Source organism: Urocitellus parryii, chromosome 2 (genome assembly GCF_045843805.1).
Source record: "Urocitellus parryii isolate mUroPar1 chromosome 2, mUroPar1.hap1, whole genome shotgun sequence".
Taxonomy (NCBI): domain Eukaryota; kingdom Metazoa; phylum Chordata; class Mammalia; order Rodentia; family Sciuridae; genus Urocitellus; species Urocitellus parryii.
The window spans coordinates 226404313-226417845 of record NC_135532.1 but is presented as its reverse complement, the minus strand read 5'-3'; the positions used below and the strand labels follow the sequence as shown (position 1 = coordinate 226417845).

The window sequence follows — 13533 nt, the reverse complement described above, 5'->3', positions numbered from 1 at the left end:
GCCACCGTTACCTTGCGCGCCTGGTCGCTGTCCTCCAGGTGGGCCAGCTCCCTCCCTGAGGCCTGTGCGATTCTCTTGCCAGCCACCAGGTTCCCCACAATCATGGATGCAGGTCCAACCTCTAGAAGTGGTTCCCAGGGAGAAGCTGGGGCTGGGAATCAGGCTCACCCTGAGCCTAAATTCCCTCACACTTGTTATTCTGAAACACACCTGAATTCGACTTGAGTCTTCTCTAAAACACAAGTGTTTGTAAAACCAGCTAAGGGTTTATGCTGATTGACAGAATCACTCAAAAATATAAACTAAAGCACAATGAGAAACTGAGAATATGACATCTCTGACCTCAGCCAAATTCTTAACATGTTTTATCATTTTACTGCATTTCTGTGTCAATCTGAACACTAAGTCTTCCTGGTGACATGTATTCATGTAGTGACATTCTATGTGATCCAGGAAGTTGGCTTGCACTCAAAGTCTACATGACCAAGGCAATGACAAATCACATGAACAGCTAAGCCAGCTGTAAGGTCAGGCATGGGCAACTGGCCATTGAGAGACCCCTAAGGTCCTATGAAGCCGGCCACTGTAACAGGTACAGGGCTGTGGAAGGCAGCCTGGGGGCAGGTAGCTGGGGGCAGGTAGCAGGGCATGATGGTGGCCAAGAGGCTCCTCAGATCCCAAGGCCCAGGCCTGTTTCTGGGCCTCACCTCTGTCCCTAGGGAGCCACCTCCTAGCCATCCGAAGCTCAGGTGGGGGCCTTGGATCTGCCATTATCCTCACAGGTGAAATGGCTACAGTTCCTCAACTTTGGCCAGTGCCAGCAGGCAGGGTGCTAAGCAACTGGCAAATGCTGCTCTGGCCCTTGGGCCCAGCCCCAGGGAGTGGCAGCTACCACTGCAGGGTCTTCAGGGCTGGCCCCAGTCACAATGGGGCTGCTGGGCAGGCTGACCTGGCTGCTTCTGACGGGGTCTGGGAAGGTTGGTCACGCAGGTGTGAGGGCACATCAGCACGTTGCAGGGGTGCAGGGTTCCTCCCAAGAAGCGCTGTCTGGTTTCGGAGATGTGGATCCCCCCGAGGGGAGCCTTGGGCAGGGTGTTAGCAGGGACCAGCGCCAGACAGTACACGCCCACCTGGTGGATGCTGTCGATGGCCTGGAAGGGAAGGGCCCACTGAGCATGGGCTCCAGCCAGGCGGAGAAGCCCAGGGGACACCACACTGGACAGGAAACCAAGGCCCAGGGCTGCAGCACCAGGATTCCTCATGGAACGCTCAGAGCCCCTGGCCACTCAGAAAAGGGGGGAGCAGCTGATAGCCTAGAAGCACCTCAAACCAGGACAGACAATCAGACCTGTCCCTCAGACCCTCCTGAGGGCTTTTAGGCACCTGGAAAGGGCGGAGGTACCCAGGCTTACACCAGAGGTGGGCAGGCCAAGGTCAATGGATGGAGCAGGTACCTGAATTCTGGGCAGTTTTTAAAGCCTAAGGCTGAGTGTGGTGAAAACTGAACCTAGAGCTCCTCAGCCCAGCAGAAATGGCTGGTGTGGTCACACCCAGAGACAGGTCGGACCCAGAGACACTCGGATCACACAGCCAAGGGTGGACACATACTAGACCTCCAGGTATCTGATGGAATCCAAAGCTGGAAGGCCCAGTAAGAAACCTCTCTGTCTTGCTGGGCATGGCACTGTACATCTGTAATCCCAGCAGCTGGGGAGGATGAGGCAGGAGGTTCTCAAGTTCAAAGCCAGCCTCAGCAACATAGCAAGGCTCTAAGCAGTTTAGCGAGACCCTTTCTCTAACTAAAATATAAAAAAGGGCTGGGGATGTGGCTCAGTGTTTAAGCACCCCTAGGTTTAATCCCTGTACCAATAAAAAGAAATCTCTCCATTTTGAATACCTCAGCAAGGAGTAGCTGTAGATGCTTCAATATTAGATTTTTTTAGGCTTTCACTGATGTTACGGTTTGGATCTGGAACATCCCTCAAGAGCTCATGTACTGGGCGATGCCCCAGTGTTCCCAGGGAAACACTAGCCATGAGGGCTGGGACCACACCAGCGGCTCGTCCACTTGACGCATTAAAGACTTGGATTTACTGGGAGGTGGGGAAAACCACACGCAGGTGGTATGGCCGCAGGAGCATGGTCTTGGGGACAGCACCTGGCTCCAGCCCTGTCTCCGGCCTGGCACCCTTCCTGGCTGCCATGAGCCAACAGCTCTCCTCTGCCACACCCTTCTGCCGTGCTGTGTCTGTTTTGGGGCCAGCTGCCCATGGACCAAACCTCTGAAACTTTGAGCCAAAATAAACCTTCCCTCCTCTAAGTGGTCAGGTCTTCCGTCACAGGGTCAGAAAGCTGACAAACTGGCAATACCGTCTGCACTGCGGCTGCAGCTTCCCTGCCTATTTGACACCTTGACCAGCTCCGTGTGCTCCTCTGGATGCTGTGGGGTGTCGATGGAATCCCGGCTCTATTCTTCTGCCTTCTCTCCTTAACCTTCTCTCCTTGCTGCTGCTTTTCTCTCCCTCCCCTTCTGCTTCCCTTTTTCTGCTGCTGATTCTTTCTGTCCCTAGTTCAATATTAATTTTACTTTCTCTACTGATTTTCCCAGCCTATTGTAGGGCATTACTGCCCCGTCACCCTTTGGACTAGGGGAGCTGCAGTGCACATCTCTGATTAGTGTTTGTGGCCCCCCAGCATGCTATCATTCCCAGGTGGCCACCTCCTGCAGCTGGCCACCCCCTCCTGGCAGGCAGGGTGTGTCCCAGTACTGTGAACTGAGTAGGGGTGCATGGACACAGAAACAACCCAGGCAGGACACGGCACAGGGCACAGCTCACTACAAAGGCCCTCACTTTAAGGTGGAGGAGAAACCCACCCCAGCAGATGTGCACAGCTCCACACAGAAACACAGGAGGCCTGAGAAAACAAGGCACTGGATGCCTCCAGGAACAACCCTGGGTGCCAAACAAGAAATGCTGCAAAGTCAACTGCTGAAGCAACGAATGAAAATACCTAAGGAATGCACAAAGGGAAACAAAATAGGTACGAAAGAGCATTTCAATAGAGAGACTATGAAAAGGAGCCAAACTCGAACCCTGGAAATGAATGCTCAAATAATCAAATAAAAACCCAGTTAAGGACTGGGTCTGTAGCTCATGGCAGAGCATTGATTCCCAGCACCATATAAACAAATAAAATAAAGGCATTCTGTCCATGGAGAACTACAAAAGAAAATGAAAGAAAAAAAAAACAGTTAAAAGTCTCACCAATAAACTAGATCAAGCAAAAGATGGAATTTCAGGTGTAGAAAACAACTTGATAACAGAGACAGCAAAAAAGAAAAATTAGAAACTCTGTAGAATGTACAAGAACTGTAGCCACAGGCACGGTGGCACACGCCTGTGATCCCAGCAACTCAGGAGGCTGAGGCAGAAGGATCACAAGTTCAAGGCCAGCATCAGCAACTTAGCAAGGCTCTAAGTAACTTAGTGAGACCATCTCTAAATAAAAAATAAAAAGGCCTGGGGATGTGGCTCAGTGATTGAGCATCCCCCTCATTCCCCAAATGTACAAGAACTCTAGAGCAACTCGAAGAGACCTAACCTAAGATTCAGGAAACTTTCTGAGCCTTGAGAACCAGACAGACATTCTCCACGTGGCCATCATTCAGATGTATGTTACTCAAGCTCCATGTGTTTTACAGATTGTATCATTTTTCTTGTTGCTAATTTCTAATTCATTTCTTTATGGTCCAATAAGATAGAAGCAATTATTTCAGGGGTTGTTTTTATTTTATCTTTTTCCTTGCATTTGCTAAGATTTGCTTTGTGGTCTGATAGATGATCTATTTTGGAGGAAGTTCTCTCGGCAACTAAAAGGAAGTGTCCACTTTTTGTTGGATGAAGTAGTCTGTAGGTGTCTCCAAGTCCATGTGATGACGAGTACTGATCCTGCAGGGCGTTGATTTCCATCAGAAAGGCCCCTCCATTAGTGAGGATGGCACACTGGTGTCAGCCATTGGTGCTGTATTGGGTTCTACCTGCCCCTTATGTTGAGTAGCATCACTCCATGAAACTGGGTCACTGAACACACAAGACGCAGCTGCATCTTCTTGGACGGCTCCTTTGTCGCCAGTAGTATCCTCTCTCTCCTCCCACTGGCTTTGAGATTCCATTCACAGGGGATATTGTTTTCCCTTCTTTCGCTTCCAGTCTGCGGACGTCTTACCCACAGGTGGGCTTCTTGTAGACAACACAGAGCAGAGACAGGTTTTTTTGTTTGTTTGTTTTTAAATATTTTTAGTTGTAGATGGACATAATAACTTTATTTTATTTATTTTTGTCTGTGGTGCTGAGGATTGAACCCAGTGCCTCACGTGTGCTAGGCAAGCGCTTTACCACTGAGCCCACCCCAGCCCTCGAGATAGGTTTTTAAATCCAGTCTCCCACTGTATGTCTTTTTTAGTGTATTTTTCCATATTTTATGGGCACATTATAGTTGTACCTAATGGTGTGACTTGTTGATATGTTAGTACATGCACACAATATCAACAACTTGAGCTGGCCAATATCAGTGACCAGTGTGCGACCTGTAACTAGAAGGTTAAAGATCATATACGTCAGTGTTTTTCTAGAGCGCTGTGTATTACTTCTTGTCATTTTGTTCCCTTTCTGAAATTTAATTTGCTCTTCATTTCACTTGCTTCTCTACTCTTACAAGATTTATTTTTCCCCATGCCCTTCCGGTTATTTTTATCCTCCTCGTCTATTTTTAGAATCCTTTCTGGCACCTTCTGCAGTGCTGCTTGGTGGTGACAGTCTGTGATTCTTCCTTGGTTCTGAAGGATATTGTTGCTGTGTAGAGCAGTCTAGATGGGCAGTCATTTTTTTCAGAGCTTGAGATATGCCATGCATGCCCCTCTGGGCTCTCGGGTTTCGACTTTCTCTCTTACAGTTTTAAATTTTTTTCTTTGATATACGTTTTTGGCATTTTAACTATAACGCACAGTAGAAAGGTTCTTTTCTGGTCTTATCTATTTGGGGTTAGGGTTAGGACAAAAATCATGTAATCATCTTAACAGATGCAGAAAGAACCTTTGACAAAATTCAACATCCTTCAAGAGAAAAACCTTACAGAAACCAAGGATAGAAAGAACCTACCTCAACATAATAAAGGCTACATGTAACAACCCCACAGCCAACATTACACCAATGAGGAAAGACTGAACGCATTTCCTTTAAATCAGGAATGAAATAAGGATGTCTGCTCTCACCATTCCTCTTCATTACAGTAGTTAAAATTTTAGCCAGAGCAATTAGGGAGAAGAAAGAAAGGAAAGGGATAAATAAGAAAGGAGGAAGTTAAATCATCCCTATTTGCAGATATTATCATATGCCCAGAAGACCCTGAAGACTCCATCAAAGGATTCTAGAGCTAACAAATTCATCAAAGTAGCAGGATACAAAACCAACATACACACACACACACAAAAAAAAATCAACAACTTTCCTGTATACCAATAATAAACTCATGAGAAACAAATCAGGAAAATAATTCTATTCACAATAGCCTCAAAAAAAAAAAAAAAAAAAACACTAAACAAAAACCTAGGAATAAATCTAACCAAGTAGGTGAAAGATCTCTACAAGGAAAAAGAAATAGAAGAAGAGAACATAAGATGAAAGATGTTCCATGGTCACAAACAGGCCTAATAAATACCATTAAAATGGCCATATTGCCAAAAGAAACCTATAGATTTGATGCAATTCCCACCAAAATGTTAATGTTGTATAATATTCTTCACAGAACTAGAAAGAAAATCCTAAAATTCATACGGAAGCAAAGACCCAGCCTCCAGGGAGGGGAACGTGGGCCATCACACAGGTGTCTACGCCTGCTACCCGTGGAATACTGTACTGCAAAGACGTCAAAGTGGGAAATGACACTGCAGTGTGGGGTCCTGCAACCTCCGTGGCATGCACACACCCCAGTGCCTTGGGGTCCCCTTCCCAAGGACCCACCTGCAGCACGCGGCTCATCCACTGGAAGCTGTCCTCCTCAGAGGCGTCGGGCCGCTGCTCAGCCACCAGGACAATCCGGTCATCATGCAGCACAGTCACAGAGAACACAGCAATCCTGAGGGAGGACCAGGCAAGAGTGACCACACAGCAGAGGACACAAGTGCTTTGCCCTCACCACAGTCAGCAAATGCACAGTGACCCATTCTAGCCTCCTTGGGGCAGGGGAGAGGCCCAGCATATGACAGGAGAGCCCTCGGCACAGAGCACTGATGTGGGTGCCTCACTGGCTGGTGCAGGTCCTGGTCAGAAGCTCGTGCAGCCCTCAACCCCAGGCGCTCCGCTCTGCACCAGCTCACCTGTTGACTCGCTGGGACGGACAAGCGTGGGCCTGCCCAACGTCTGGCCTCAGCGATCTCACCATCTCCTCCCCTGCTGCCCTTCCCTCCTACCTTTTCCCAGGGCAGTGAGAAGCAGGTCTCCCACCAGACCCCTCCTGCTCGGGGCAGCAGTCCCTTCTGAGCTTTTACGGCACCCGTTCTCGTTCTGTCCTTTAGCAGCACACACACTCTGCACAGATCCCTTGCACACCACCACATCCTCCATACACACCACAGCAAACACACATGCACCACACACACAACCCACACACCTGACATGCACCACACACACCAACCCAGACACCTGACACCCCCCGCGGTGCTTCTATCTGAGACCTGGCCCAGTATGTCCCTCACTGGCCTCTCCGTAGCACATCCTAATGCACTTCTCTTAGTGCCTTGTCTCACAGTGTTCTCGATACGCCTTGTTTTGTGGTAAAATCGCTGAGGCTCCCGTGCTGGTCCCTGTGCTGCCTGAGGTGTCTGCCTGGCTTCCTGGCACAGCAGCCCCTGTACCGGCGCATGTAGGGTGCGCCTCCTGCCTGCCCCGCCTGCCCTGCCCTCCAGCACCCCTGCCCACAGCCACCACCCCAAGCCCTCCTCCTCTCCTCACCCCTGCAGCCTTTGAGCTTTCTCTCTGCACTCTGAGCAGCGCCTTACCTGGCTTGCCAGGTGTCCCTCCCTGCCCAGCTGTCCTCATCCATCTACTGTGTCTTTTTCCAAGAGCACACACAGGCCACTGGCTATGGCTTCGCTTTAGGACCCTGTACTCCTCAGCCCCCTGGGGGCCAACAGCCTCCCTGCCCCTGCCGACCACCTGGCTGGCATCACGATGTCACTTCAGGTGGCCGCTGCACAGGAGGAGGCAGCCTCCCCAGCTCACCCGAGAAGCAGGTGAGGCTACCCTGATGCCATCCTCCCACACACCTGCACCCACAGGGTCCCCACGAGGGGCAGGCTGTTGGCAAGGCACTTGCACCCAGGCTGGGGCTGTCCTTCCCTACAGACATGGGCCCACACAGCCTGCCTGAGGGCCTTTCTGAGTGGGGGGCTTCTCTAGACCCGACCTAGGGGAAGGGCCAGCGGTTCATCTGACAGAATCCCCTGACGACTCCTTTCAGGTACAACGGCAGGGCTTGGCCTGGCTCACAGGGACCTTGTCTGAGTAGCCAGAGGTATTCCTCTGGGAAGAATAAAACCTGGAGTGGGGGCCAGCTGAGCAGACCCTGAGGACAAGGGCTCCTCCAGGACAAGGAGGAGCTGGAGGAAACCCCCTCCCAGAGACGCAGCTGTCTGCTTAGACGCAGCAAGACCCACTAAGTTCCTCCCTCACCACATGCAGAGAAGCTAGGCAGACCGTCACCTGGCAGCAACGGCACTGCGCCTGTCCCGTCTCACTGCACAAGAGTCAACTGTGGGCTGCTCTGTTTTCGTCGGCGTTTCTAAGGTTGGAGGAGGCTGAACTTGGTCTGTCTCCTCACCTGCCCAGGGCTGGCTGACCCTTGCCCTCTGCCCCATGATATGCCTACCTGGCTCTCTTAAGGAAGTGAACAAACTCCTTGGGTAGTGCAGACATTAACTCTGGTATCGCTGTTGCAAACTTCTCTTTTCCTTTGTGATGTTTTTCTGATATACAGAAATTCTTAGGTTTTACAAACCTAGATTTACTGGCTTTCTTTCCACTGCACTGACTTCCCAAACGTTAACTGGAGGGGATCTGAAACCCACAGTGCAGGGTCTGCAGCGCATCACCTGCCTCTGTAGACAAACTTCATGGGCTCCACGGCCAGAGCGGTGGCCACGACGTCATCTGCGTTGTGTCGGCGGACTCCCACGACCATCAGCCCGTCGAGCTTGCCCACGACGAAGACCAGGTTGTCCTAGGGAGGGGTGTGGTCAGCCCCACCTAAACCCAGTGCCTCTCAACATAGGGTGCAGAGCGCTGCAGCACCCTCAGGAACTAAGGCAAGCAATGGCTGTAGGTGAGGGCTACAGGTGAGGGCGACGGGTGAGGGAAGCTGCTGGGAGGTGTGGCGGCCTGGGGGTAAGCCAGGCTCCGAGGGCTTCAGGTCGTGGGTGAAACCCCGCAAAGGACACTGGAAGCCACTGGCTGAGCGTGGCACCTGATACCCTGGGCTGACCATCCTGCCACAGGCACTGGGCCCCACAAGGCGCAGGCCGAGCAGCACGCCGGCCTCTAGAGACCCACCAGCTGACAGTGGCACTCCCCTCCCCAAGCAACAACACCTTCATGTCTCCTGGGAGCGGGAGTGGGTCCACACCCTGCTGAGAACTGTGGGGTCAGACGTCAAAGCAAATCTAAATACTTCAGACACCCAAAGTGGTAAAGAGCAGCATCGCGCCCATGCACCTGGCGCCCTGGCCCACCTCCAGCCACCCCCAGGCTGCGTATGGTCTGCAGGTTGGTCTCACAGGGGCGTGGACAGCCCTGCACACAGATAACGCCACATGTAGGCACGGTCAGCATGACCAACTGGGGCACACAGAACTCAGGTGAAGTGTCCCTTGCCCCCACCTGGCCCACCCCAACTGCCATCCTGGTTCAAGAGGACATACTCACAGGCCCAATGAAGCCCAGCAGGCCTGTCCTGGTGAAAGGCCTCTCAGAGACAGGGGCTCCTCCTACTGTGACAGGGACAGTCTGTACAGAGCAGGAGACATCAGGCTGTAGACTGGTGGGCAGGTGAGACCCCCCCACCCTCCATAACACAGAGCTGTGAAAGTGGAGTGAGAGACCGCAAGGCTGTGGCTTGGACTCCCAAGGTCCCTGGCCTCCTGCCCTGTTTTATGGGTCGGACTCCTCCCTTGCCTGAACGGTTCCTGAAGCAGGGCTCAGGCGGCCCTCACGTCTACGTCTGCCCGGTGCCTGGCTATACCTGGCTGGCCTCACCAGACTTAGTATGAGCAATGAGTGTCGTAAAGAGGCAAACTCAGCAGAGGCCTCTCTAGGCCTTCCTGCTGGCCAGGCTGTCCCAGCCTCCCCTGTTCAAGGTAGAGTGCACCTACAGCAGCAATCGCAGCCTCCGGTACCCTGCACCCAGGGCCCCATCAACACCAGTGGGGTCTTGACTTCAGCACAAAGACCAGGAAAAGGCACAAACCTCAAACACACTTTTTGTGATTCCAGGTAATCCGTAGTATGCTGTTCCAGTTGCACTGGAACTAACACAGATCTCTCCAACTTCATCAGTCTTGCAAAGATACGGGGTACCTTCAACCTTCACAACACACACACTAGCTAAAAAGAGAAAGACATTCAAGGCCATGAGTAAAGAGTTTATGTAAGCGGATCACCCTCAAAGCCCTACTTGCTGCTGCCATATTTGAAGTTACGGAAACATGACAGAAACCACAAGTTCTTGTAAGACTTATGACATAAATGTGTACAGACACACTCCACCTAGTTATTAAGTCTTCCCATGTCACATGACACTAGTTACAGGCAGTAGAGGGCCAGGATGAGGTCTGCGGTGAGTGCCTGCCGAGCATGCCTGAGGCCCTGGGCTGTGTTCCCTGTGCCACAAAAACAGAAGGCAGAGGAAGGGCAGTGTGAGGTGACTTCAGAGCACAGCAGGTCGCTAATATAATAAGCCCTGTCAATAGGACTGGCCTCTCGGGTGACAGAAGCTGGAGGCACAGCCACAGTGCAGGAGGTGCCTGTGTGGATCACCAGCCTGGGGTGCAGCTCCAAGGCAACAGGCTCAGACATGCACAGAGACACACATTGCCACAAGCCACTTCATACGACAGTGGACACGGACACTGTGGGGGCCACACAGTGGGAGGCCACGGAACTGCCAGAACAAGAGTCACTGGGACTGTTCACGTTGGCCGGTCCACACACAGGGGCACAGCCAGGGCCCACAGAGGGGCCCAGAAAGTAGAGTAATGCCTAGGGGAGTACTGCGCACACAACACCTGGGAGAGCACCATACACACAACACTTGAGGGGGCATGTGCACTCACACCTGGGGGGCACTGTGCATACTCACACGTGGCAGGGGGTGATGTGCACACAACACTTAGGGGAGCACTGTGCACACCACACCTGGGAGGGGAATGTGCACACCACACCTGGGGGCACTGTGCATTCACCCCTGGTCAGGTGTTGTCCATGACTCTCCACTGGAGCTCCCAGCACTGCACCTGAGAAGCCCAAGTCTGTGCAGACAGGCTGCAGGGAGGGCTGCAGCCAGGCCAGGATGCCAGGTAGCCTGCACGTCCTGTGACCTGACACAGGCAGACAGCACGGGGACAGGGGTGACTGGATGCCTCTAGACATCACCAAAAGAGCAAGATAGCTGCCTCTGGGCCCCAGTAGGCTGTCACAGAGGTGGCAACCTCAGAGCCAGGGACTCGCCGAGGGCCTCCAGGGCCAGGCTCTACGCTGCTTCCTCAGTGAGACTGCTCCCTGGACATGCTGCTCGCCTTCCTGCTTGCTGCACTGCCACGGCTGTGACCCCAACATTCCCGTGGCCTCTGGCCCACAGGCCAACTCTGTGGGAGGGCACGTGGGCCTCTCTGGAAGCCACAGGAACTTCTGGGATACCTCCTCACCAGCCTCCTCTCACAAGTGCCCCTCGGGAATCTCGACAGCAAGTCACTGGCCAGCGCAACCTCCTCCAAGCCAGGAGGCATGAAGCTCGGGCCAGCACTGAGCACCACAGCATGACCACAGGTCAACTTCACTGGCCACCAGCACGGCTGTGTTTCACCTCGTCCCCCAACTTAGCAGAAAGGGAGGGAGAGGTCGAAAAGCACTGTACAGATGGAAAGCAGTTCTGAGCATCCTAGATGTGGACATGCTTCCAGAGCACCACCCAGGCAGCCTGTGTCGGCTGTAGCAGGCGGCTGCTCTGGTGGCCTTACCTCCAGGCATCACCTGGCCCACGTCCTGGACAGTGAGGACAGACAGCTTCTCCTCAGTGTCAACTCTGACCACGCCGTAGCTCAGGCCATGCATGGACAGCACAGCTTTCCTTGGAGGAGGTCCCCCCAGGTCAGGCGGCCTGGAAATAAGAGCATCAGCAGGCTGGCTCAGGGATGGCACCCACCTGGCCAGCAGCCCCAGACCACAGCAAAGCAGCTGCTCGGTACCAGGGACCATCACACTGTTTCAAAACTCCTGGGACAGTGAGCCCTGATGCGCCTCCATCCCAGAGAAATGGCACCGTGACCTCCCAGGGAGGACATAAAGGTGTCTCAGGGGGCTGGGGCTGTAGCTCAGTGGTAAAGTGCTTGCCTAGCATGTGTGAGGCCCTGGGTTCGATCCTCAGCAACACGTATAAATACGCAAATAGATTAATTAAATAAAGGTCTACTGACAATTAAAAAAAAAAAAAGGTGACGCGGCTTCCTCGTGGGTGATCTCAGGATGCTTGCTGGAGTCGCTCATAGAGGCTGAGGCCATATGCATGAGGGCGCTTGAGGGGGCCAAGAAGAGCCACGAGGTGGCCTGAACCTGCATACTGCAGAGCCGCCGCCCTCTCCCCACACAGCACAGAGGCTGAGCAGAGCGGCCCACAGCCTGCCCACGGGAGCACCAGGAGACCCCAGCCACTGAGAGCCACCTGAGGAACCCAGCACAGCACTTGCTCAGGGAGGAAAGACGACAAGCTCAAGAGAAACAGGTCTCCCAGAACAAAGGAACGAGGGGATCCAGTGTGAAGGGCAAAGGCACTTCTTTTTTCTTTTTTTAATCATTTATTTATTCTAGTTTGTTATATATGAGGGCAGAATGCAGTTCACTTCACATGGCACACCCAGAGCACGATTTTCCAAGTCTCTGGTTGTACACAGAGTATTTTCACACCATTCGTGTCTTCATACGTGGACTTGGGGTAAGGATGTCTGACTCCCTCCACCGTCTTTCCTACCCCCACGCCCCCTCCCATCCCGTCCGTTCCCTTTGCCCAATCTAGAGTCCCTCCGTTCCTCCCATGCCCCCCCATCGCCATTACGAGTCAGCATCCTCATATCAAAGAAAACACTCGGCCTTGGGTTTTGGGGGTTTGGCTTCTTCACTTAGCCTGATACTCTCCAACTCACCCATTTACCTGCAAGTGCCATGATTTTATTCTTTTAACGCTGAGCAATGTTCCACTGTGTTTATATACCAACAGAAACAAGTCACCCCAGAACAAAGGAATGAGGGATGATTCAATGTGAAGGGCAAAGGGGTTTCTAATGCTACCTTAGGACGCAGGCTGCTCCACAGGCGGTATCTGTGAGCACCTGTGCCTGCACTGAGGTAATTCTGCAAGGACAGTGCTGGAGCAGGAAGCTAATGAAGACCCTCAGCTGTGGGTAACGGCCTGCAGCCCAAGGAGCTGCTGGGCAGGTTGGGCATGAGAGGAGGAGCAAAGTGGCATGTGCACGGGACACAGGAGGAGCCCAGAGCCAGGAGCTCAGGTGTCTGTGGCCTCCCAGCACCATTGACCATGCTGCCACAGACCACCATGGCAACAACCAGGTGGTGGAGGGACCTATGAGGGTCAGGGGCTGGCACCTCTCCAGGCCCATCCTTGGCCTGTTGCGAACAAGGGACACAGCTCATCAGAAGTATGTTCACTGAGGCCAAGGATGCGATGGCAAGACTGCCTGGGGAGGAAGCACTTAGGAAAGCACATGCCCGACGCCGCAGGGTCCCACACAGATGAGGGAGCCACCCCCCTACGCCCAGTATATGTCTGGGCTGCAAGGGGCTGGGCCCGAGCGGCACTGCTGCACAGCAGCCTGGAACCCTGAGGTGCCAGGACGTCAGGACAGACCCCTACTGTGGAAGGTTTCGGGATGGGCTTACCTGCGGATGGCGACCGTCAGGGCCTCAGGAGAACTGGCACAGGGGCAGATGGCCTCTGGCCTCAAGCCTCGGGACTGGAAGACGTTGAGGAAGGCATCGCAGGAGGATATGGACCCTGGGGAGCAATGGCACGACGTGAAGGCACCAGGGGATGGTAAGACTCTAGGCCACAGGCCTGGCAGATGCACCTGCCAGCCAGGTCCCCCTGAGCACACAGCCCCGCTGGGAAAGGTCACCACCACAACTCAGGGCAGCCTGCCTGCAAGGTGGGCTGTGTGCAGGGGGCACATGAAACACTTCCAGTTGTAGCAAG

At 53.2% G+C, this 13533-nt stretch overlaps 1 protein-coding gene across 10 annotated transcripts in view; it reads right to left on the bottom strand.

Annotated features, from left to right (window-relative positions):
- Window positions 1-13533, bottom strand: part of Dip2a (disco interacting protein 2 homolog A) — a 97649-nt gene that overhangs the window by 15883 nt on the left and 68233 nt on the right. For 9 of the 10 annotated variants that reach the window (XM_026379838.1, XM_026379842.1, XM_026379840.1 and 6 more), the window contains 8 exons: window positions 13221-13335; window positions 11288-11427; window positions 9520-9656; window positions 8979-9059; window positions 8150-8277; window positions 6021-6135; window positions 950-1151; window positions 12-121 (listed from right to left, as the gene is read on the bottom strand). In XM_026379838.1, the coding sequence (XP_026235623.1) occupies window positions 12-121; window positions 950-1151; window positions 6021-6135; window positions 8150-8277; window positions 8979-9059; window positions 9520-9656; window positions 11288-11427; window positions 13221-13335 (1028 nt within the window). Of the gene's footprint in view, window positions 1-11; window positions 122-949; window positions 1152-6020; window positions 6136-8145; window positions 8278-8978; window positions 9060-9519; window positions 9657-11287; window positions 11428-13220; window positions 13336-13533 lie in introns of those variants that run through there. The other variant, XM_026379846.1, reaches the window with a different exon arrangement.